A 26,040-nucleotide genomic window follows, 5' to 3' on the forward strand; every position below is an offset into this window, starting at 1 on the left:
CTTGCCTAGTTTGCAAATTTGAAACAATATTAAAAAGTACATGATAAAATGAAGAATTAGGATATCGAGTAAATTTTAAACTTTGTTAAATACCTGCTGCTTTATAGGAATAATGGCAAATTTTACACCTGTAATAAATCTGTCTATCTGAAGTTGCTCCTGCTCCCAGTTACACAAACAAATTCTTCCTCCATCAGTCTTGGACATGATTTAGTGGTGAACATGGTGATGGTACAAGGCTGACAGTTGGACTTGATGACTTAGAGGTCTTCTACAACCTTAACAATTCTATAATTCTATGATTCTATGGTCATCAAATGAGCCAGAATAGGTCCCTTAACAGAATCTGCATAGCTTGAGTTGTGTGTATGAGATTGTCAGGGTTTGTCTCTAGCAGGTGCCAGCTGTAGGGCCGTATGACAAACAGGGGCTTCCTTTGTTAGTATCCTGCATAGCAAGTAGCCTTCTGAGAATAGGTGTTTAATGGCAGCATTGATGAAAAGCTCACCTTTTCCACAATAGGCTCATAGATGTTTGGGATGTAGGAAATGCAGTTCTGTTGCTTTTTCAGCATGATGGATTTTCTCAGAAGAATCCAGCACCCTTGATATAGTATGTCATTCTCCATCTGTGATATCAAAAGAACTCAGATTAAAAGGAGTAGATAAAATAAGTAAGCAGGTGTCAGATGGATAAAAAGACCCTCTTCACAACAGCTGTTGTTGGCCACTTCATGTTGCCATTATTGCACATAATTTCACCTCCAATGACTTTTAAATGCACAATATGGAGGCAGACCCTGGTTTGGGATCTAGGATTCCCCTCTTAGGCAAGTATCCATAGCGCTGAATGCAATTAAGGAGTGATTACTCTGAAATGTATATAAAGAGAAAAGGCTCTCTGAAGTGTGCTCTATGCTAGATCTCGGTTAACTCTGGTCCGTCCTCGCTGTTCTGTTTCTTGTTTGTAACACTGCCTTGAGAGAAATTCATGATGCAGGCAACTCAGTTCGCACCCATTTATACACTGTCAATGAAATCATGAAAATGATTTCTACAGAAAACAACAGAAGGATGGAAAATCAAGCCTCCATTATAACAAAATAAATTATACAGAGAGGAGGGAAGACACCCATGGTGAGCTTCCAGTTGCTTGAAGATAAGCTTTCCATTTGTGTACTTAAGTTCATACTAGTTGTTTGAATAACCTTCACACAAAGTTGTTCCCTCAGCATCCTGTTATCTGTACTGGACACACTCATCCAGCATGCCCAAGAGCTAATCTTTCAAATACAGCTTTTTAAGTTGATTTAATTGAAAAAAAATTGTAAAAAGAAGCATCAAAGCTGAACACAATTGTTTCCAGAATTGTAAGACATACCATCCTGGAGAGGTAGGGAGAAAGAGGTATTTGGGAGACAAAAATAATTTTGTAGCAGATCAGTGCTATAGATGCTAAACTGCAACTGGGTCAAGACATATTTACATTTTGCTCATACATGCAGTCCGTATTCATCTCCCACTGAGGCCAATATTCAGTGGGGAAGTGCTACAGCTGCATCCTGAAGCCATTTAAATGGGGTTGATAGGTCAATAGGTTTTTTAAGGGTTGTCCTTCAGAAGACCCAAGATTCTATTGATTATCTGAAGCAAAGTAATTCGGAAACACTTGTTTAAATATCAGAATATTTACTTCTTGTAAACAAAAGTCTCACCTTACAGTTACTAAATGAATTTCTGTTGCATGTCTTTTCTTTTTAACAAATGTTATGTATTTCATTAGTTGTGTTTCTTTTACAGGTTACTACTAGAGACATAGGGCATCTCTACAAAATACACATAGGACACACAAATTCAGGAAACTCTCCTGCCTGGCACTGTCAAGAGGTAAAAGCAAGGAGAAATAATTTTGTCTTTAAAAATGCAGTACCTATCACAGTGGAGACAAAATATGAGTAAGAAAAAAAATCTCTGGGATAAGTATATTAGCGTCATCAAATGCTTGCACTTTCATTTAAGGAATTTTTTATGAAGAAGGGTTTCTGCGTGGAATTAAAGGCAACTTATGATGCTATGTGTTGGCTGGCTGTTTGCAATTTAGTGACAGCTCTATGCTACATTTCTTTAAAAATGTCTGGCTGGGCATCAGGGAGCACTGATTAAGTTAGCTGATAAAGTCTGAGTCTTCTATAATCTTTGTATGCTACAGAGTGTTTGTTGAAACCCAGAAAGCCATTGAACCCAGTCTAGCCAAGTCCTCCTCAAATCTGTGGCTGATGCTGAGTCCTTATGCCTAGCACCAGGGCTAACATTGCAGATATTTCCAGCTCTGTGTCTCTGAGGACAAAAAAAGACAATAACAAGTTCTTTACCCTCCTTATGTAAAACAATATCTTGATGCAGGTAAAGCAAATATAATATAGCAAAGAGAATCTGCTAGTTCTGTTTCAAGCTTCAGTTGTGAAACATAGTTTATAAGTTTCTGGACTGGAAATGAAAGGATCTGACTTTTATCCTTAATATCCATGATGTACTATGTGTTCCAAGTATGTGATATGCATGCCTGAAACACTTCCATCTTTGTGGCAGAGTTTCTTATCCTTCAGTTAAGAGACAGGATTTTATGAAGGGCTTTAGAAGCTGCTGGTAAAGACAGTGTTAAACCTGTATTTGAAGGTATATTTAGATCTATCTAATGCCAAATGTCCACTGAAAGTCAAATATTCATTGATCAGTGCTCAAATTCTATAGCTATTTGGTGCTTTTTTTAAAAAAAATCTGGGATTGTGATTCAGAAAGAAGACTGAGGCTTGAGCAGTGTTAACTGAAGTTTAGGCAAGATCCTCTGAGTTCATACCCCTAGCCGATGCATGTCTGCATTTAAATATCATGCCACTGGTAGTATCACTCTTAGAGGTTTCATGATAGAATTATAGGGACTATACCTCTTTCACTTGAGGTGAGGATTGCCTGATTATAAAGCCTAGGTATTTGTTTTTCAGCTGTGCTGTATTTTGGGGAATGCTAAAGCCAGATGTAATTTAATTCATCTGTTTCTTGCCATTTTTCTTTTCATAAACATGTGTGAAAGCAGTGAAAGGGTAAAAAATAGCTCATAGTTTTGTCCCATGAAACAGAGGGGCAAGTTGCCAACAATTTCTAAAGGACAACTGAGTTGAGAAGCCAGAAGAGAACAGTGTGGTTTTTCTTATAGAAAAGGTTCATTTGCATGCATAATCTTGGTATTAGAAGTTTCGATTATCATAAAATCTGACTCAACAAAAAGACCTTTGCAGGTTTGTTGTACACCACCCACTGTGAATAGAGGCTTCACTGCCTGCTTTGTATAAGACAGACATTCAAACTGAGAGACTGAGGAAATTTGACAATAAAAAAATAAAGGAAAGAAAATAAATGAGAAGCTATTATTCCCCTTCTTTTCACCTAGGATATATTAATTGAAATCAACAAGAAAAAATTTTACAAATTGATTCACTGTATTCCATTAGTTATTGGCTTATAAATTTGAATTGCATCTTTATGGAACCTCAGTCAATCAGGCAAAGTTTTTAGGGAGTGATTCATCAGCCAGGGTTAGGTCATTCCCTCTTTTCAGCTTTGGGCAGGAAGTCATAGAAGAGAAATACATTCAACCAAACACACCCTACAAGTTACCTAGTGTTTTGTACTGTAGAGAGACGAAGGAGTATAGCCATTGATTTCTAGACTTCATAGAAGACAAACAACCTAAACTCTTAACATCATTGTTCATTGGGAAATTACACCTTTTTTTCTGGAAAAGATGAAATTAAAAGAGAGTGCTCTACAACCGCAGAGCATTTCTGGTAGTCAAGCACACTAGCCCTCCAGGAGCGTCCCATTATTTCTGTGTCTGTATCTGTACTGCGGTGATATCAGGCCAGAAAATGTCCACAAAGCTGCTGCTTCAGGAGTGCAAACTCCCTTTTCAAGATTCGTCAGTAGAAATTGACAGGCCAAGACATACCAGGTTTTCCAGCTGAGTCTCTTTCTTTAATATTCAGGCAGTGAAAGAGATAAAAATATTTCCAGTAATTCTGAGTTTGTTAAATATTCAAATTAAGGAGATTGGATTCTGCAAAGCACAGAGTGAAACTACAAGTAGGGGTGTCTTTGCTTCTCTCTGCTGGTCCAAAATCTAGATACTGGTATAAATTAGCATAATCAGGGACTATTAGAGTATACAGCAGCCTCTGAAGTGCTTACTAAGGAATACTTTGAAGTACAAAATAACTCAACCTCCTTCCATCCTTCAGCTGTTGTGCATATGGCCCTTTTGTTGCTACATGCTAGAAGTTGGGCATGGAAGAGAATTGTATAGGGCATTTTGTAGGGCCCAGATGGAGTTGGGGCTAGCACTCTCATGGTTTATTTATGTCACAAGCAGTGTTGAAGAATGAGAAACCTGTTCCTTTAATTCCTGTTTTGATAAGAAAATAAGGAATAGAACTGCAGGCATTGCTAAGCTTCCCAGTGAGAATTTCCGTCTTTGGTAAGCCATGCCACCTAGTGCCAGCCCACGTGGATGTACCAGCTGGAATTACAGCTGTATTTTGTGGGAGTGCTGATAAACCCTGTGTCTTGGTTGCATTTGAGTTCATCTGCCCTGGGCTTTCAAATCTGGCTGAGTGGAAAGTCTGATTGGGACAGCTGTATCCAGGGAGCAGAGATGGCCCACACCAATGTTTTTGTGATTGTGGACAGACCTCTACCTGCACATATTTCAGCAGCATCCCATACATTTCACATTGTGTTCTGTCTGGTCTGAAGATCAGCAAGTTAAATTACAAATCTTGGTGCTGTTTAGGTACAGTTGCTGAACCTTTTCTCAGAGGAGCAGTTTTCTTTCCCTGTACATCGATGGTTGGCCCAGGATCAGGCTGATGGGGAAATACTTGTGGAGCTTCCTGTTTTACAGCAGGGTCAGCCTATTCTTCCAGGTAAGCACAGTACCACATCAGCTAATTCAGACCACAGACTGTTGTCAATAGAGGCAAGTTCACTGTTTTTCATCAGACCCTCTGTTACTTTTTGACTGCTACAACGCTTTTTCTGTTTTCCTGTGGTTACTGGGCATACTCAGATGAAAGCTTAAAAATCACTGAAAAGGAGATGGGAAAATCTTTAAAGCTTTGAATTTCACAGATTCTTCAAGAGGACTCCTTCTTTGGTAAGGTTTTTCAGCATTTGTGTTTGATTTAAAATAAAGGCAATAGTAAAGACACCTCACTTATGTGTGACTACCATAAAGCCGTCACATATGAGTCAGTCAAATTCTGTTGTCAGTAACTGAGGATTATAGCTCCAGTATGACTATTGTAGCTGCTGTTTTAGTTTCTTTCAGGTAAGGGTCTGGGACAGGCTTCCAGAACACTTTTAATTTCTGGATGTGGAATAAAACCTCAACAATATTTCAGAAGGCGAGAAGTGTTAGGTCTCTTCCAGACAATCGTGGGAGGTGATTGTCCTGCCTTACTCTGTGCTGGTGCAGCCTCACCTTGAATATTGTGTGCAGTTTTGTGCACCATAGTATGAGAAAGATATTAAGTTAATAGAGAGCATCCAAAGGAGAGCAGTGAATATGGTGAAGGGCCTCGAGGGGAAGGCATATAAGGGGTGGCTGAGGTCTCTTGGTTTGTTTGGCCTGAAGAAGAGGACACTGAGGGGAGACCTCATAGCAGTATGCAACTTCCTCATGGAAGGAAGTGATGGAGCAGGCACTGGTCCCTTCTATCTGGCAACCAGTGACAGGACCCAAGGGAACGGTCTGAAGACGTGTCAGGGGAGGTTTAGGCTGGATATTAGAAAATGGCTCTTCATCCAGAGGGTGATTGGGCACTGGAACAAGCTCTCCAGGGAAGTGGTCACAGCACCAAACCTGGTAAAGCTCAAGAGTCATTTGGACAACACTCTCAGGCACATGGTGTGATTATTGGTGGTGTCCTGTGCGGGGCCAGGAGATGGACTGAATGATTAAATTGATGAAGGGGAAATTTAGGCTAGATATTAGGAAAAAGTTTTTCACTGTGAGGGTGGTGAGACACTGATACAGGTTGCCCAAGAAAGTAGTGGATGCCCCAACCCTGGCAGTGTTCAAAGCCAGGTTGGATGAAACCTTGAGCAACCTGCTACAGTGGGGAGGTGCCCCTGCCCATGGCAGGTGGGTTGGGACTAAGTGATCTGTAAGGCCCATTCCAATCCCTAGAATTCTATGATTCTATGATTTTATGATCCTCAAGGGTCCCTTCCAGCTTTGAATATTCTGTGACACAGCAGTGCTTGGTGGAATTTGTGTTGATCCTGTAGAATTTTAATTTCACTGGTAACAGTTGTTGTGGGTGCAGGCTAGAGGAAGAGGATATAAATGAAATTGAGGGGCAGAAGTCCAGAAAATGGCCCATGTATGTGGGGAAACATACCATAGGACAGTTATTCTTATAATAAAGAGCTGGGTGGTCTGGAGTTGTATTTATGCCTCTCTGTGATGCTTGGGCTCTGAGATTAAGAATCTGACAAGAAAAGCAACAAAACCAGGCTTCTGCCCCATAAATAAGTCTTTAGGAGAAAAAGAATAGTGGGAGAGATTTCCTTCAGTGGTGTACTTAGCAGCTGTAAATGGTTCATAAAATGCTGTAGAGAGATCCACCCACATTAACCATAATGACTTTTGATCTTGAGTGGTCATGATCTTCATACCCTTAAAGGGTGTAAAAAGCCTCAGAGGTAGTCAGCCTGCTTCCTCACAGGTTTGCTGTCTTTAGTCAGGAGACTAATTTGTTAGTGTAGGGGGACATACAAGCACACTGGTATAAAAGTCAAGCACCTCTTGCCCACTTTTTTAAATAAATGTTAATTAATGACAATTAACATATTACATTGAATATGCTCAATTCCTCTATTTGCAGTATATGCTCTTCCCTATAAGTTCTCTTTTTTAAATATTCTGGAACACAGACCTCAACAACCTCCTAATTTTCAGGTTCTTTCTGAGTAGGCAGTTTCCTTGTTTCTGAGATAAAGGCTCGGTGAAAGATTTTTATTATTGAGTAATCTTTGTGCATGAAAAACACAACGGTACTCTTAAAACCATCCTCTCAATCTGCATTTTGTAGTTAACAATTTCTCCCTCACACAAAGGAGGAGGAAAAGAACTTCTGTGCAGTTCTACCAGCCTTAGTGTAAGAGGGGTCATGCTGAAGGCTTTGGAGATGGCAGTTTAATCTCTAACTTAGTAATTGAAAGACAGCCCCTGTGTCTTTTTGCCAATGCTATATTTCTGCATGAGACAGTGAAAAGGGAACATAGCTTTTAACTTCAGAGAAGATGGTTTGATAACAGAACAGTGAAGGGGTCTGGATTCAATCAGAAAGAGATATGATGAGAGGCACTTTAAAACCAATTTCTGAATAAAAAGAGGCTAAAACACTCTGATTTAACAGTCTTTTTTATTCAAAGGGAAAACATGGGAATTAAACTGTTAAGAAGTATTACACAGAGACTTTGTTACTCTCACGCTGCAAGACTGAGCACCATTCATTTGACATTTTATCCTCTGCCATCCTACTTTTGTCCCCTTCTGCTCGTGGTTTATGACACAATCTTTTATTATATGCTGGGGATAAATCGGGGTTACACAGTGTTGGTGGCTGGCAGACCTTTGCTTTTCTTCTTGCAGAAACTGGAAAGTAGGTAGTTATTGAAGGAGAAAATTGTAGCAATAGAGAGGATTGTTGTGGTCTCAGACATGGGATTGTTACTCTGCAGAAATAAATTCTCTGTGTCTGCCATGGTCTGTTCATGGGACATCTGTTTATGTGGGTGCTGTAAAGAAAAATTTGGGCAAGTAAATAAATCAGGTGGTGACATGTGAAATGATGTGGGTAAAATACAGTATCAAATAACAGTTACTGTTTCAAGCAGTGAGACAGGCATACTCTGGGAAAATAGTACCTGGCTATGTTGCTAACTAAAGATTTTCAAAAACTTTTGTCTTAAATGTGTCTGGCTTTTGTCCAAATAATAATAGCGAATCTGTGAAAAACCATGTGGTCTACCTTTTGGTGCTGTCTTGCATAATTCATAGGCATGAGTGAAAGAACTGAATTAGGTAAACAAGCTTAACCCTTAGAATTTCTAATTTCAGAATGGCATGTTTACAAATGTAATGTTCAATGCTTATAGAGAAAATTAGATTTAAAGAATACTGTTCCTTCTCTTAATCTCTGTTTTGCACACTTTTCCATGGATTACCTGAAGGAAAGAATATCTGAAGTTGGAAGGGACCCATAAGGATCATCAAGTCCAATTCCCTGCTCCTTGTAGTACTACCTAAGGGTAAACCATATGACTAAATCATTCAGACACTCCTTGAACTCTGTCTGACAGGCTTCGTCCTGTGACCACTACCCTGGGGAGCCTGTTCCAGTGACCAGCCACACTCTATTGAAGAACCTTGGTCCAAATGTTCAGTCTGAAATTCTCCTGACATATTTTCATGCCACTGGAAGAAAGAACCTTGGTCCAAATGTTCAGCCTGAAATTATCCTGACATATTTTCATGCCACTGGAAGAACCACAATCTCCTAGGATAAAAGCTAAAACCTCTAAGCATTATAAATACTTATAAAGACATGATGATCCCTAGGCTTATGAGAGGTAAAGAGAAGTGTAAAAAATTCTGAGCATTGCTTGAACTTGTAAGTTAGCAATGTTAATCCTCTATGCTGGATTTGTCAATAGCATATGTCTACCGTACAATACTTCAGAGGAGTTTAGAGGTCCTCATATCAAAATAAGATAGCTGTCATGCCAGAAGCAAACTACCACTAGTGTTCTGTGTGGGCACATTAGAATAACCCATGCAGACTGTTTAATATTTTAGCCAGATTGCTACTATTATCCAAACTGCATTCTTCACAGGTGGCTTGGATAGTAACATGCACAAAAAATGCCATGTAAATGAATGAGATATAATCATTAAAAAAAAAAGGATAAAGGGAAAAGTTGTAAACACTGACCAACCACTTAGCATAATTGGAGATCTGGACTGATCATGAATAAATATTCACTGCTTGTAAAAAGAAGGTGTTTGGGCATCAAAAGAGTGAGATGTGGAAGCAACTCCCTTCAGAGAATTTACAGTCAAACTTCATAGCATGTTTCAAATGGAAACTGACAGTTGAGTGATGATAATGTTGATGTGGTTCTAGACCCAATGGTTCAGAAATTCTTTTCTGCTTGCAAGACAGAAAATCACAAGGGCACCAACACCTGAAAGAAGAGTTTGTGTGCCAGAAAATGAGAGTTTTTCTCCCCCTTTCATCTCTGCACCTCACTTGGTCTAACAATATAGTGTTACTGTATGTTGACATAAATTTTGCCTTCCCCATGCTTTTACTGAAGATTGTATTGCATGTTTTTATCTTAATTCTGAACTTTATGGAACTCCTACAAATCTGAATTTTAATTATATTCATACATATTTTTATGTATTATAGTCTTTACTTCAGTTTCATTAGACTTTGACTCAAATTTGGTTTGTTAGCCTTATCCATTTCTATTAAGGATTTATTGAATTTAAGTCCTAGGTTTCTCCCCCTAAATTTGCATTCTTTAAAGAACTTCCATATGGAATGTAGAGAAGTGGTAGTTACTTCATTCCTGGAAACATGCAAGGTTAGGTTGGACAGAGCTCTGAGCAACCTAATGTAATTGAATGTCCATACTCATGGCAGGGGAATTGGACTAGATGGTCTTTAAAGGTCCCTTTCAAGCCAAACCATTCTATCATTCTATCCTATTGCATGAATCACTAAAAAAATGAAACTATGCAGATTACGGAGTACAAGGGTCCTAGAAAACTTAAATTCTGGTGCTAGATTTTTGCCTGTTTGGCAAATCAATGCTTTCAAGAGTACAAGGGTCCTAGAAAACTAAAATTGCCTGTTTGGCAAATCAATGCTTTCAAAATGTTGATGGCGCCTGTTTCTTTTTATAGTTTTGAACTCAATACTGATGGTGAAGCTAATCTTCGATTTATGCTATCTACTTTTTAGCTTTATGATGATTTCAAATGATGCTGCAGGACAAAGACATGCTATTGTGCATTTAAAGTTAAATTGGTTTGTATTCCCCACAGTGACAGCCTGGGACAAAAATCACACATGTAACACCAAAGCAAGTTCATACATTATTTTATTGAATAGGATTTTAAAGGATTTTTACCCTGTCCTTGACATAGATGTATTTGGACTCTACAGGCATATTCCCAGCTAGATGTTATTGTAACTATAATAATGTCTGTGATATGAAAAGTTGTCATCTTTAATTGTCAGTGACTGTCTATGAAGTGCATGTGACAACAGGAGACCTGTGGAATGCTGGAACTGAGGCTGATGTCTATATTTCTGTCTATGGAGAAAGAGGTGATACAGGATCGAGACAGCTGCTCAGGTCACAGAAATCCAAGAAATCCAAGAAATTTTTAAAAGGACAAGTAAGTAAAAGACAGGGCATTTTCTGAAATCTTTGGCTGCCTTTTCTCTCTCAGGTGGATGGTTAATCCAGGAAAGGTGCAGTTAGAAAATAGATAATTACTGCATTCCAATGGCTCCCTAAAATTCCATTAATAAGCGCAAAATACTTTCCAAAGTTATACTAGTTTTTTTTGGATGTCAGAATTTTCATTTTTAAAAGAGGTAAGCATTGTACTTTTGCTTTTAATTCTTCTAAAAATCTGATTCAGTAAGTGAAGAGGAAATGAAACTTCATATTTTATATCTGCATTTGTCATGTTAAAATCTGCTGTAATTTGTAATTGTTTAGCCCATGAAGCTTTCAGCAGGCTTCTCTTCACTGATTCTGCTCCCATTCCTTTGAATGATTTTCTCTTTTCTGATTCTGCTCCCATTCCTTTGAATGAAACTACTCCCATTAACAAAGTGATCAGGCTTACTTACAACTTCTATTTCAGTTAACCTGACCTTCACAGTTTGCTCTCATTTTATCATTAGCTGATATTTCAAATTATGACCTTCACAAAAGAATTCTGAGAGTTTATGGTTCTCCAGAATTTCATGGCTGAAGAATGCTCTGCTTTTTAGATTTTACTGAAATTTTATTGGTTGATTACAGACTGACATCTTTGCTGTTGAAGCTGTGCACCTTGGACATTTGTACAAGATTGTTATAGGACACAATGGTCTTGGATCAGGTCAGAAATATCTCTGCATAGTCACTGAATACTGCCTGCAAATTTATTAACCTTTTATTTGAGATACAATATGTATTTCTAAAACCAAATGTGTGATAATATTTTAGAAGTCAAAGGCTTCTAAGGAAACTGTTCAAGTGACATAATTACTTTACATCACAAATTTAAAATATTTTGTGTTCACTTTCACTATGTTCTGAACAATGTCTGATAGACATTTTTGACTAATCTCTATGGAAAAACCTCTGAAGAGAGGGAATGTCTGCATGTTAAGACATTGATTGTGTCTTGTATTGAAGTTAAAATAGTCTATTATAATTTTAGTTTGATTAGCATTATTAGTGGCACTGTAAACACTCAGTTTAAGACTTTTGCTACACTATCTTGTCATTGGACTTCCATTTAATAGTGAACATAAATTGCTTGCAGTTGCAAGTCCTGTTTTTCAAACTCTTCAGCCTAAATATTGCAAAACATAGCAACTTATTTTGAGTCATGATAAGCTGTTATCTAATCTTGTTGATATTTTGATTAGAAAAACAAATAAATCTTATACAATGACTATGTTAAAAGAGGGAGGGATGCAGCCAGGGACAGACCTAGCAGCTTGCAGGCCCATGAACAAGCTTTGCAGCACCTAGAGTAGGTGCTGTCTTCTCTCCAGACATTTCTCCTAGCTGTGACTCTAGGAACCTGTCAGAACTGCAGATTTTGCAGTTCCAGTAGAGGAGAGAAAACTATAGGAAGTCTGACATAATTAAATCCATCAATCCATCTCTCATGATCAAACTTATTTTTGCTTTATTTATTTTAAGGAAGTGGCTGGTTTCTGGACAAAGTTGTAATCAAGGATCCTATAACATATTTGGATTATACTTTTCTTTGTCACAGGTTGGTGGTGTTTTATTTGGGTTAGACTATTAACAAATTTGTAACCACTCACAGTTTTTCTGCTGAAATGTACTGTAAATGGAAATACGTGTTTCCCAAGAAGTGAGTTGAAACAGTCTGCTGCTTTCTACAGCTCTCTGAGTTGTATCTGCCCCAAAACTCTGGTGCATTTGAGCTAATGAAAAAGCAATAAAAAGTTCTGCCCGGGAAATTTCCATTCTTGTACCTTTAAAACTATTTAAGATAGGCTTTTTTTACACATTCCCCATCTTCAACACCTTGGATCTGACACCATCAGGTCCATCCGTTCTTCCATGTCATGCGATGCAAGGCTTTTCAGAAGAGTTGGTTGCTGTCTCTCTAGCAAACTGTCCCTGCTCGACTCAAGTCAGTATGGAGATTAATTTGGGGTTCAATGAGCTCAAGATCAGACATTAAGACCCTGTGGAATGGCAATCACAAATGCAGCTACCTGACCACATCTCTTTTACTCATTTACTTTGCAGCCTGTCGCTGAGCTGCAACGCAATTTGAAGCAATCCTAACTTCCCTACATTTTCCCCTGCAGATGCTGCTGCTCTGAATCTTCTGTTTTATAAGTCATTTCCAATTTTATCTATGCCTGATTAATTCTCAACACCTTGTGGAAAAATTTTAATCGATAAAGATCCGTGCAAATATTAGGAATGCTAAAGTCCAGTCACGTAAGAGTCTAGCTGCATCTTGCCAGTGGCACCCCAACTCTATTTCCTTCTCTCACTTCTCTGAGTGAATAAATAACTGCCTGAGACAGCTCAGAGTGAGCGATGTGCACACTGAAACTGATTTATGTGTGAGTAAGGGCTTTCTGCCTATCAGATACAGCACCTCATCCTTGCCTGACCTAATTTTGATTCTGTATTCTAGATGAGATGAACTGCTATGAAGAGATCTATAATGCTAGCTTCATACATAATTTAGGGAGAGTTCAAATCCATTTCAGGCAGAAAAATACAGGGTATGTGCTAGTTATTGTTAGAGTCTGATGCTGTGCTTTCTGTTTTGCTCTGAGTGTGTGAATCCTTTTGACTGAAATGGAGTTAGATTTAACTTACATAAGTACATGTGTACAATAGCATTGTAAAAGTATAGTTCAAACATGATAAAAGTGTTGCCAGTGCTGGATTTACCTCCTTGTATAGGGATTTTCAGGGCATGGAACAATTTGCATCCTGCTGTAGCCTTCTTGCAGACAGGAAGAATAAACAACATGACCAGTGTGCATTTTGTTATTGATCTGGGATCAATATGAGTTCTATGATTTGTAATAATTGGCTTAGGCCCTTGTAGCTCTGTCCAGAAAAGCATTTATTTATGTTTCATCAAGAACAAGCAAGCAAAATAATTTTTGCCACTGTTAATCTCTTTTCACTAAAGCTGGATTTTTGTATGGCTGTTTGTCAGCCTTGAGACTTTAATATATAGAACAGCCAATGTCAATATCCAAGTGTCATCTGTACATTACTGTGGAAGTTACCAATCAAGGTTATTAATGAAACAGGTTCTGTTTTTCAGGTGGCTGGACCAGGGACAGGATGATGGCAATATTGTGAGAGAACTGGCTGTGACAGATGCCAGCACTTTTCCAGGAAGTAAGTGAAAACTGGGGGGGAGGAGACTGTGACAGTGACAAATGGAATGGACCTTGGTAAACGGTGAAAACTGAGGGGGAGGAGACTGTGACGGTGACAAATGGAATGGACCTTGGTAAACTAATTACATTGTTTTTATCTGCTCAGGACAAGAGCTGGAACTCAAGAGAAAAGAAACTGTAAGAATGTACCTTTTATTTTAATTTAAACAATTCAAATTATGCTTTGAGTGAAATTAGGTCAGTTGGATGCTTTGTATGCCAAATTCGTGTGTATCATCTTCTCATAAATCTTTTCTGTTGGTTGTTTACAAACTAGTGGGCTGCTGAGAAGTGGAAATTTCGGAAAGCCAATACACTTCAATTTTACAACAGACTCACCCATGGCTTCATTTGCCTCAACCCAGATGGCAGAGTTGATGCTCTTGGAGACACGAAAAACAAATATGGTAAAGTATTCTTCATGTGGATGCATGCATAAAAGGTACAAGAAAGGAGGACTTTAATATTAGGATTCCTATAATGAATAGGAGTAGATAATTATAATAAACATTTTCCTAATTTAAAATATGTACATATATTAATGTCTGTAAGAACTCAGAAATTATATGCCTAGTTTACATATAGAGTACACACACACACACACACACACACACACACACACATCTAAGATGGTGTCTTGTTAGTGACTTTCCCTTACCAAATAGAAAGTTCTTGTCATCTGCAGTTTAGTGCTCCCACAGAACTCACACAGCAAGGACAGTTACAGACTTTCACAGACAGATCCATCTAAGCCTACAACTTTGAACCTCTAGGTACAGTTTATTAATAAGGAGTATATGTGTGTGTGTACATATATATGTATATATATATAAATTCATTATGTTCCATGCTTGTAATTGATTTCAGTGGCAGTCTCCCAGTTCCTCTCTTTTATCAGCTTTCATCCCACTCTATTACTAACATTTAACCATAATATGTATCATCTTAGCCACATTCGTTACCTTTTTAGCGATGGAGCTGCTCAGTCTCTCTAACGTCTTCCCAGGGACCTTACACAGACCTTTATGGAAGTAATAGTACAGAATCTTTCAGGACATGCCAAAGAGTGCATCAGGACACCACAGGAATCCTCCAGAGACAGCTATGTCTTACAAATAGACAACATAATGTACTGGTAGAACAGTTGCTTAAAAAATCAGCTGTTGTTGCTGGGAACAATAAAAATGCCACTACTTCGCCTTTCATCAGTATTTTGTAGCTGTAAGAGGTAATTGTTTGGAAAATTGGCCAGATTTAAACTTGCAGAAGCCATGAGCTATGCTGCAGGATTCACTTTACAAATTCTAATATGGATATAGAGAAAAAGAATTCTCTTTTCTTACCTGAGAGCTTTATGTTCCCTACATCATCTGTTATTTATCATCTAAACTCATTGGTATAGCCCAGTTCATTATGCTGGATTTCTCAGCTCCTTTTTATGGATTTTTAAAAACACATACACTGATAAAAAGAAATTTGTCCCTTATCATTAGCTCTCAGGGTTTTTCTCTTCTAGGCAGCAAAATAGTCCCTAGATGCCCTTTCCTGAAGGAATGAGAGAATTTATTGATCGCAGAGGTCAAACTGTTGAGTTAAACAATTAATTCTGTTCCCTTGAAAATTATAAACCATCAATTGTAATTAAATGCAAATATGAATTAATATACTTTCATACATCTGACATTTTTTCCATTTAACTTTTAGGTCTTTTTGATGTAAATGTCAAAAGAGGAAATAAATATATATTCAGCAGTCACCAGATGCCACGTCTTGCACTTGCTCTTGTCAATGGCCGTGTAACTGGAAAGGTAGGACATGCTGTTACTGATTTCTGATTCATATTTACATGTCATTGTCTGATTAAAAATAATTTTTTTTAAAATCTGTCTAATAAATAATTGTCCTTCCAATCAGATAAGAAGTGAAGAATTGCAGAACTGAATCTAAGAAATTGCCAATGAATAGGCTAATTTAGACATAGGGCTTTGTTTTCTCACAGTTTATTTTTCACTCTTTCATAAGATGTTTTAGCTAAATTATTTTATGCAGGAATACCAGACCACTTCAAGCTGTCATTTATATAGGCTTGTCACATGCTTACAAGCTACCTGGAATTCCCTAATATTTCCTCTTTTTTTGAACAAGGATAAATTCTACAGCTTGATTTGAAATGGCAATTTTCCCTTTGCATCTTTTTCTGCATACCAGTCATAAGCTAACTGATACAGTCCAGGGTTTGTTTTGGTCCATTTTGATTTGTTTCATCCTATCTTCAAAGTCTTATTATTGCTTTCCTTTCTCAGCACTTGCAGTATATAAGTAGGTAAAGGGAGTTGTAGTAGTTAGCTCCTTTTGATCATGGAGTCATAGAATAATAGAATAGCCCGAGTTGGAAGGGACCCACAAAAATCATCGACGTCCAACTTCTGGCTCTGCACAAAACATCCTCAAGAATCACACCATATGCCTGTTCAAATGCTTCTTGAACTCTGTGACCACTTCCCTGGGGATCCTGTTCCAGTGTTCAACCACCCTCCTGGTGGAGAACCCTTTTCTAACATCCAACCTAAACCTTTCCTGCCATTCCCTTGGGTCTTGTCACTGGTCACTAGAGAGAAGTAATCAGCACCTACTACTCCACTTCCTCTCGTGACCATGAAGTCTCCCCTCAGTCTCTTCTCTAGGCTGAAAAATACATGACATCAGCTGCTCCTCATATGGCTTCCCATCTAGGCTCTTCACTATCTGGACACTTTCTAATAGCTAGTGAAACTCTTCTACTGATGAGGGAAGAAGCCGTTTTCCTTTTACTTTTTCAATTTCTTCCCTTTATCTATGCAGCGAGTAATTTCCTAGTCAGAGCTGGTCCCATTTCTCTTTCACATGATGTACATTTGCATTAGTGGGAATAGTGTTCTCATCAGAATTAGGTTCCTCAGTGGGGATAGCATTAGGCTGCCACGAAAACTGTCACACCTTCTTGCAGGACTTTCTAGCATTCATGTTCATTAGTGTAATTCTGATACAGAGACCCCCTTGCAGTCAATCATGTTGGAGTATCTCTTACCACAGAGAGGTTATTAACTGGGTGCTTCAATTTGAACTTTTTCTTTTCTGCTTTGCTGCTGACATGCTGTATGCTCTATTGTCTTATTTTCAGTTGTGCAAGACATTCCTTTGCCTAGGGAATGTGGAAAAAAATTCTGAGGCCCTTAAATGAAGATTGGTAAATGCAAAGCAAAAAGGCAACACAAAAATTGCAATTGACCTTATAACACATACTTTATTATACTTTGAGGACATGCTGGCTCACTTGTTTCACAACCGCTCCTAAAATCCATACATTTTTCCTTTACTTGTAAAGGTATATTGAATCTGATAGACATTTTTTTGACTATGAAACTTTTTATTCAGAAGGTAGCACCTTGGAAATGAGGAAATGAATTTTTTTCCCCCGAAATATCGATTCTTTTAAGTCTTAAAAATGCTGAAAAATCATTAGGTGATACAGGTCATAAGTATTTTAAAATTATAAGAGTGACTATTCACATTTTTACATAGGTTAAAATCCTAGTTTGATTTAAATATGGGAATGATGACGGAGTTGATAAAATATTTAAATATGTATTTTGTCTATTATTTATTTTATACAATGGAATCATAGAGCCTGCAACCCTGAACAGGTGAGCACGGAGAGTGTGTTGCTTTAGTCTTTCATGTAAAACATCTGACTGCTTTCTGTGACAATGGTATAAGTGAATGAAGACAAACAGAGGCAAAAGAAGGTGATCTGATGGCTGAGAGTTACTGTGGTTTGTTTCCTGTCAATTTTATACTTCTTTGCCATGTTTGTAGGATGTGACCCTAACTCTTTCCAATTGAGGCACCCAGGTAACTTTCATGCTATTGTCAGATCTGTGCCATCTTATGATCTGTTTCTGTGCTTTGAAATTCCAGAATCCACAATTTTAGATCTTAAGTATTAGGACTGCAAATGCAAAAAATATAAAGATTTTTGTAATAGACTGGTAGTATTGTGGGAACTTGAACAATACAGAAACTACATTGTATACTCTCTGATTTGGATTTTGCCATATAGTTTTTATTTATTGTTTATTATTCCTACTTTGACTATGCTAGAGCAAAGACAAGGCATGCTGTGAGCTCCATGTTCATCTTCAACCAAATGGTTGTGCCATTCTTGAGTCAGCAAGCTACCCAGGTCACACTGTGACTTTCAATCTCCAAGGCAAAGTAGCTGATGAAACAACAGGATATGCTGGGCTTTCCAAAGAATTTGTTGTGCATGTCAAGGTAAGGTGGGCAGAGGGAAATTAAGAAGACTCTTCTAAAATTTACTGTTATGAGACAGATTTTAGCTAACCAAGTGTCAGAGGTTTGTAAGCTAACAGAGTGATCCTCTTCCACGAGGTGGAGCTCAACTACAGCTTAATAGGTGGGTAGCACTTGACAACGTTTCTTTTACTGCTGTCCTGGGATGAGCAATGCAGGTGCTGCAGCAGGCACATGCAAATAGGGTTGGCTGTAACCCAGGAAATACGGGTCCCCAAAATTTCTAGAAGACTTTTGAAAAGTAGGAAGGTACGTACATACAGGAGAGCTGCATGGGAAATTACTCAAGTTGAAAAGAGATAAGTTCCTTAATTTGCCACACTTGTGCTCTGGATGTTGTGCTGTGCTGGTGAGCAAGAAAAAGCAGTGAAGCTGTGGAGTAAGAATGGATTTCCACTATTCTGGTTAGTGTCTGTGCAGAAAGTGGCAAATATTCAAAGAAAGGAGATATACTTGAATTCCTTGTGACTTACTCTCTTACGCTTTATACAAGCACATGCATGAATAACTGCTTAAAATAAAATGGTAGAAGCAATATGAGTATCAAAGTTTAATACAGAGAAAAGCTGTGCTATTCACAAAAGGCTTTGTGTCTCTGATCTGAAGGGTGTGTTTCATCATGGTGCCATCATTCTGCTAAACACAAGTCTCTGCCAGGCTTTGTCCCTTAGACCTGATGGGACCTGCAGTGGAGCAGGTCAACAGCAAAAAAATACTGGAAGGAAAATCAGCTCTGGACTCTGCAGGTTTGAAAGCGTGAGCAAACCAAGAATGTATCTGAAGATCAAAGATGACCAATGTGATGGGACAGTAAGCAGTTCTTGTTTGTATTTCCTTCTGCAGATTGTTTGACTAAATTGTCAGTGATATCAAAGAATCTTTATTTACTTGCTTGGATAAAAAAGGGATAAAACATTGTTCAGATTTTAAATGTTTCACATATTTTCCTTTATTTGTCCCAGAACAGATAGGAAAATATAGCAAGAGAAGCTGTTGTGTCTTTTTGCCACTTGAGTTTGAAGATCTGATTATATTTTTAAACAACTGAGAATGTGGATGTAGTGAAAACTTATGTACTGCTAGAGAGTTGATGTTGTGCTAATTTATTTTTATTAAACAACCATAGTTATTCTACTGGGAGTTTGGAAGATGCTGAAGTGATGTTGGCATCCTAGGTTTTGTAAATGAGTGCCTGTATGAAATGAAGAACCTGATTTTTGTTTTCTTCATCACACAACCACATAGCAATTATTCTTGAATCACCTCACCAGTAGCCTGTATATTTAATAATAAATATGAGCTTGGGGAATGGTTGAAATATTCTGATTTTGGGACCCATAATATTCTCTACTTGCTTGGAGTTTAACTATTGAGAGTAAAAGGAGAATGAGACATTAGTAATTGCTCATTAATTATACTATGTTTACTGACCCTGTCTGGTTGCATATATAAGCTGATAAAATTGTTTTGAATGGTGCAGAACATAAGCATGTTCAGGGTTTTAAAGTGGTATTGAATAAAATAAATTGAAGATAAAACCCACTAAAGATTAATTAAGAAGCTAGCAATGGCATATTGCACTGACTTTTGAAATGTGATTCTGTGCATCTATTTTTAAACTTCTCACATTTATGTGAGAAGTATTCTCACATAATTTTTATTTGGGAGTTTAAGACAAGTGAGTATGAAATAGAGATGTGTAAATACTCAAATGTGAGGTCCATGAGAGTTTTGTCACTGACTCCAGTATATTTTGTTCATTGATTAAAATATTTAATCCATATTTTGAATATAGGCTTTATGAGTTTCTTACTTTTTCAGCAATACTCTCACCAATGGATCAGGAGGTCTGGAGGAAAAGGGGTGTTGGGTAAAGGTTTTGAAATCAAAATTTTAAGCACTATGAAATTGAGGAAAAAATTTATTAAATAGATGAATTATGTAACATTAGCAAATCTATGCTATGTATAACATTTGTGTATCAATTTGTATATGCCCATGTTTTTTTAAGTAAATATGTTCACATTCCTTAATCCTCTGAAAGCTGTTTAAGTGGGGAAACTCCTTTGAACATCTTAGACTTTTCCTAAATCCTAACATAAATCAGAATGCTTTCACTTGGACTTCCATTTACCTAAATTATATTACCAGTCTTTCTGGTCACAAAGGAATAAAGAGGGCTAAGGTGTGGGTAGGTGTATGTATGTGTGTACTTAATCATTTAGCATTTCGTGAAGAATGCAAAGTTAATCTAAAATATTATGGGAAGGTAGTAATATTTAAGACTTTAGAAACATCCAGTGTGTCTAGCTACATGAATTTGATTGTTGAATTCATGTTTCTGTTTTTATTTTCTTAGGGCACAGGTGATGAATACTGTCACTTTAAAATCGAGAAGAATTTGGAAACTGGATCTGTAAGCCTAGAATCAGTGCGAAATAAAGGGATATATGTTGGTCTCCTGCCAGACGGCCAAACTAAACCAGTCAGTAACACTGGAGAAAGAAATATTTTCTTCTACCCACAGGTCATCAAATGTATGTGATTTCTCAATAGTCTACAGTCTGATTTAGTGACTAGTGTTTCTAACTGACAAAGTTAAACGCAACAGCATAAAAGCCAAATTGACACAATTTCCCTTGTGGTGTTTCAATAGTTTTAAAAGTGAAAAGTTTGTTGTAAACACATAATTTCTCCTATGTATTTCGTTAACTTTGCTTCATTCCTTTCTTTTTATAGTAATGAATGATACAGAAGATATCTGTTGTTTTACTAACAAACTTTTGAAAATGAGAGTCAAAGCAAGTGACGAGAGATGGAGTTGAGTTCCTGGGTCTATTTCTGGCCATTCTGGCCACAGATTGTGAAAGCCTGAGAGATATTGTTTTGATGCCAGCTATACCATGGTCTTTCCTGATTTTATAGGGGAATTAGCAGACTTTCAATAGGGCAGTGTTACATTTCTTTTTTAATGATGTGAAATACATTATACTTCCCCTGATAGTATATTCATTACGTCATTCTTCTGTTCTATAGTCAGATTTGAGAGCTATTATGGTCAAAAAGATTTCTTGCTAAGGAGCTGACCTGTTCTAATCAATTAGCTAGGATGCAGAAATTAGGTCTCAGCATACTCTGGGTCACCTGCTTGCCTTTTCTCCTTCAGAGAATGAAGTTTTAAATTTGGTTAATAATTGCTTACCAAAGACAGCCAGCTGACTTGAATTATAAAAGCAAGAAACACTATTTACAGGAAACATATTCATATCTGGCGAACATAACTATGGAGATCAAAAAATGAAGCATCTCATGAAAAGGCTAAACTGGCGTCAGTTTGAAATTGAGAAGTTGGTCAGATTTTTTCCAGACACAAGCAAAACAAGCCTGTCTTGAATGCTTTCACTAGCAAATAGAAAATGTCAAAGCATACAACAAGTTTTACTAATTGTTCTATGTATATTGTGATTGAGACAGACAGAAGCATTATAAAAGTCACTGTAATGGCATCCCTACCATCCAGTCCCTATTTGCTGCAAGGCAACAAGAATATTTTGATCACTGTGTCCTTGTAGAAATGAGGAAATTATTTTCCTTTGTTACATTTCAGAAGAACAATGTTTTCAATAGAAATTCTCTCAAAGCAATGCTTACTGATGTCATTAAAATAAAGCTAAATGTTGCTTTGTTACAGGCTTCAGCTCTCCTAAATCCTTGTTGCTCAGTAAAAGGAAGATAAAAAGGAGCTAATATTTTCTATGAGAGAAATAAATATTGTCTGTTTGCTTCACATCATCAGAAATGGCCTCTAGCAATTTTCATTTCAGCATTCCTACTCTTAAGACAGGAAACATTTTGGGAGTAGAGAAGCTTATTTTGGGGAAAACTACATTTTAACAAGACATTTTATTCATACATCAGTGTTACATCGCTACTTAGATTTTCAAAGCATGAAACAGACTTTTATTGGTATGCAAGATCAAAATTTTTTCCACTTTTTGTGGCATTCTGCTAGCAATAAAATCCTATTGCTAGTGGCTGGGCAACACATAGAGAAAAGATTTTGAAATCTATTGTGTTGAGCAATTGTGAGATCTGTTATTAGCTTCTGAACAAACAAACAAAAAAAGGCTTGTAGTTTTTGACAGAGTTTACATTTCATTATTTAAGTTGGCCGGGAAGAGCCTATGGGAACATCTGCAGCACCCAACCAAGAGAAGAAAGACTTCAGAGAATCTCGGCTCCAACCAGCAAAAACCCAGAAGTTGATATCTCAAAGCCCTTCAACTCCCCCACCCTCAAGTAAGCAACAGTTTACTAGTTGTGATACGGCATGGTGTTGAGCCTGCACTCTGTGTATGTTTGCAGAGACTTATCTCAGGAAGGACAATGAATGGCTTTTCTAGATTGTTGAATTATGCACACATACATGCAACAGAAAACACATTACTAGTTATTGTTTTTTTTTTTTTAAAACGGCATTGAATTGTGGTTTATTGATAAGACAGCAATCAGCAGGTAACTGTTGAACACCTTCACATTACTTTTCTTTCTTTAAGTAACTAGAGGAATGTTTTGGTGCATTGCATGCTAGTTTTATACCTATGTTTTGGCCGGTAGGAATAGATAAACAATGCTCTGGTCATGCTTCTAGAGTGATGGTCTACCAGATGTATTTTTCTAGAATAAACTGCTTTCTTCTTTAGCTACAGAAGTTTCATAAATGGTCTAAGAAAATGTTTTCAGGAATGTTCAGCATCCTATTAACCAAACAAGATGTGACTAAGGAACTAGACAACTGAGCAAAACAGGGAATTATACACCTCTTTAAGAGTGGAAAAGGTCATATTTGTTTCCTGTCTCTCTATTATTTCAATGTACCTGAAGACCCTGTCTGCATAGTCTGAATTGTGCCATATCACCATGAGAAGCAGATGGGGTAAATGGAAACTACTGAGCCCCACAGAGTATATTGAGACACATTCTATAGTGGAAAAATGTCTGTTTCCTTGAATGAGCACTAAAGACAAGTATATATTGGAGCTTGCACTATGGGAGATCTGCTTGTTCAGCAAGAGGCTGTCTCAAAGGCCTTCATGTTGCAAATAATTCAAGTGGGTTGCTGATTTGGTTTTGAGTGTGGTCCTCAGACTGCTGCTTCAGAGTGTACATGAAAAATCTGGCTATGTGAACAAGACACCAAATATGGCATATTTCTTCATAGGGTATAATGTGAAGTATCAGGCAGGATTTTTTATTAATTCAGTTGAACCAAAGTATCCTGGTTAAATTCCAAACATAGGTGTGAATTATTATTAATTGCTATTAATTATTTCTGGCAATGTTGCTTCCATTTTTAGCTCAAAACACCCTCTTTCCACTTCTAATCTCTCAGACTTCATGTTGCATCATTGTGCCACAAAGCCTTCCCAAAGTGTTGTGGATTATCATCAGCTGGTGAGATATGCTGTGTTTGAAACCTATGGCAACAATACACAAGCCATCAAACTTATTTTCAAAGAGGCTGGATGTTTTTAGGTTTGGATACAAAGGGACCTTTTATAGAAGCAATATCTGCCATGAAATTGGTTACATAGAGTTTATAGCACTTTGTAAGAAGTGTTTCTGGCATTCATAAATGTAGACTCTGCTTATGCAAAAATGAATAGAAATATCAAAGTTACTCTGCCCTTCAAAGAAAATGCTATTTTTTAGTAAGATATTTTTACTTAAAATACAAAGGCAACTATCTCTTGACATGCACAGGTGAGCCTTGATTTTTAAACTGATATTTATTAAATACTCATTTGCTTTTTTTCACTCCCAGCTAACATTTGAAAAAAGGTGATATTTGTACTGAGTGTACAATCCAGCAATAGGCTTAACAGCCAAATTCAGAGCAGATTAACTTTTAGACTGACCAGGCCATCGTTTTTATGTTTGTGTCTGCTAACTATGTTTTGGCTTCTGTTTTCACAAATAGTGCTAGATTTAGGATTAACTAAGCCAAAACCCATGTTACAGCAGCTGGGGCTTCTATTGCAGCGTGTGCTCACTGTTCCCAAGGAACTTCCTTCACTCTACAGCAATGATGTCATGTCCCAGCTTCTACTTAACACCTCAGATGTCATTAGCTTCCATGACACTAATACAGTCTGTGACCTTGGGAACATCTCCGTGGTTTGGTGTTAACAAATTGTGTCTCTGAGAAATGCTCTCTCTGTCCTCCACATTCCTTTCCTGTATGACTGGTATATTATTAGCTGCTATTAATTTTTTAATATATTTTGTTTGCAAGACAAAATCAGATACAACTAAGATCTTATCTCACTTCCACTTGGTTAACATTGGGAATGATGATACACAGAGGTGTAGTAAAAATATATCAGCTTTATTATCCAAACTTCTGCTCTTGAGACTAATTTTTCTGATGGTTCATTTTAAAAGTGCCACTCAATCATAGGGTCTTCTGAGGCAAGACCATTTTATTTTTGTTTCAGATTTAGAATAAGTAAATTTAAAAACAAGATTATTTTATTGAACTGTGTGAAGAGTTGTGACTTCATTCTCATGCAGGCCTATCAGAATGAATTTCGGTGGCAATAGATTTACAGCATGGTGTCATGAAATGTGTAAACTCCCATGACTAATGCAGGGTAACCATCAAATCCTCTTTTCAGACTGGAATATTTTTAGCCTGTAGCAAATCAATGTTACCGATTTCCATTTGTAAAAAGAACCAGTAAATTATGAGGCAAAAAGCATTCCAAGCCTGTGAATTGTTTGTGCATTATAATTGTTCCAAAAGGTAATAGTTGGAGGTTGCAGTAACTGCTTTGCGTAGCAATTTGCTCAACTATGGAATTCTTGTGCTAAGCACACTGAGCAGCCAGGGATTCCTTCTGTTTCCTGAATACCTGCACATTTCATGAACATTTTCATCTCTTTGCTGTAAGAAAGATGTGGTTTTAGATAGCTGGAAGGAACTTTAGCTTTCAGAGCTACAGGTGAGGGCTTAGGTAACCACAGTTATGGAAAGCTGTATAGTGAAGTTCTCAAAAATATTTAATATACTGAACCAATTTACTATAGTTCTGTTATTTCAGTCACTGAAAGACAAGTGTACTTAGGTTTTTATTTGGGTAAACAGAAGATGTTTTTCTTTATTTTTGATGTGTGGATTGAATTTTTTTCTTTCTGAATAAGTTTGCCATGATGAAGAATGCAGTAAAACCAGCAATTATTATGACACTACTGCCTATTTCTAAATCACTAAATCATCTCCAAAGTCATAGTACTACTGTTAAAGGCACTGCTGTAAAAGTCATAATCCTACAGTTCTGAATGTCTTAGAAGTTGATTAACCAAATTTTAGACTCTTTACCAGGGCTAAATTTCTTCTGATTTAAAACGTCAGTTCTTATTTATTGCAGAGCATTGTGCTGCATCCTAATTTCTTTGCAATTCCTTGTGTAAATATTTCACATCAGTTAAGATATCAATGCTAGTGGGTCATAATTAAGGTTTGGAGCTTTAGTTTCCATGCTGATTTAATTATAGGACAACCTGATGGTCCAAGAAACTGTAGAATTCCTTTTGAGCACAACTTTTAAGAAAAAAACCTCATTTATTTAATATTCTAACCGTGCATTTAAGGAAATTTAAAGGGAAGACCAAGTCTGTGTCTCAGAAATGAAACGATGCCTCTTCACTTACCCAATTTGCTTCAGCAATCATTTATCAGGATGTGGGATTTGTTGCTCATTAAAGTTCATTAAGAAGCAAGTCTTAAGGATTCAAAATTGCTTTTCACTTTGGCTTCAAATTTATATTTTCATGCAAGCAACAAAGCACAGTCAGATAAATTTTGTGAATTT

The 26,040-nt window shown here is 37.3% G+C and overlaps 1 protein-coding gene across 1 annotated transcript in view; it reads left to right on the plus strand.

The window, feature by feature from the left end:
- RP1 (retinitis pigmentosa 1 (autosomal dominant)) overlaps nucleotides 1–26,040 on the plus strand; it is a gene marked incomplete at its 3' end in the record, with an annotated part of 53,385 nt that overhangs the window by 17,159 nt on the left and 10,186 nt on the right. The window contains exons 7-17 of the mRNA XM_009071194.1: nucleotides 4,846–4,978; nucleotides 10,373–10,533; nucleotides 11,172–11,250; nucleotides 12,066–12,141; nucleotides 13,696–13,772; nucleotides 13,920–13,951; nucleotides 14,091–14,220; nucleotides 15,518–15,621; nucleotides 17,954–18,127; nucleotides 20,526–20,703; nucleotides 22,334–22,465. Of these exons, the coding sequence (XP_009069442.1) occupies nucleotides 4,846–4,978; nucleotides 10,373–10,533; nucleotides 11,172–11,250; nucleotides 12,066–12,141; nucleotides 13,696–13,772; nucleotides 13,920–13,951; nucleotides 14,091–14,220; nucleotides 15,518–15,621; nucleotides 17,954–18,127; nucleotides 20,526–20,703; nucleotides 22,334–22,465 (1,276 nt within the window). The remainder of the gene's footprint in view (nucleotides 1–4,845; nucleotides 4,979–10,372; nucleotides 10,534–11,171; nucleotides 11,251–12,065; nucleotides 12,142–13,695; nucleotides 13,773–13,919; nucleotides 13,952–14,090; nucleotides 14,221–15,517; nucleotides 15,622–17,953; nucleotides 18,128–20,525; nucleotides 20,704–22,333; nucleotides 22,466–26,040) is intronic.

Source organism: Acanthisitta chloris, unplaced genomic scaffold (genome assembly GCF_000695815.1).
Source record: "Acanthisitta chloris isolate BGI_N310 unplaced genomic scaffold, ASM69581v1 scaffold3053, whole genome shotgun sequence".
Classification (NCBI taxonomy): domain Eukaryota; kingdom Metazoa; phylum Chordata; class Aves; order Passeriformes; family Acanthisittidae; genus Acanthisitta; species Acanthisitta chloris.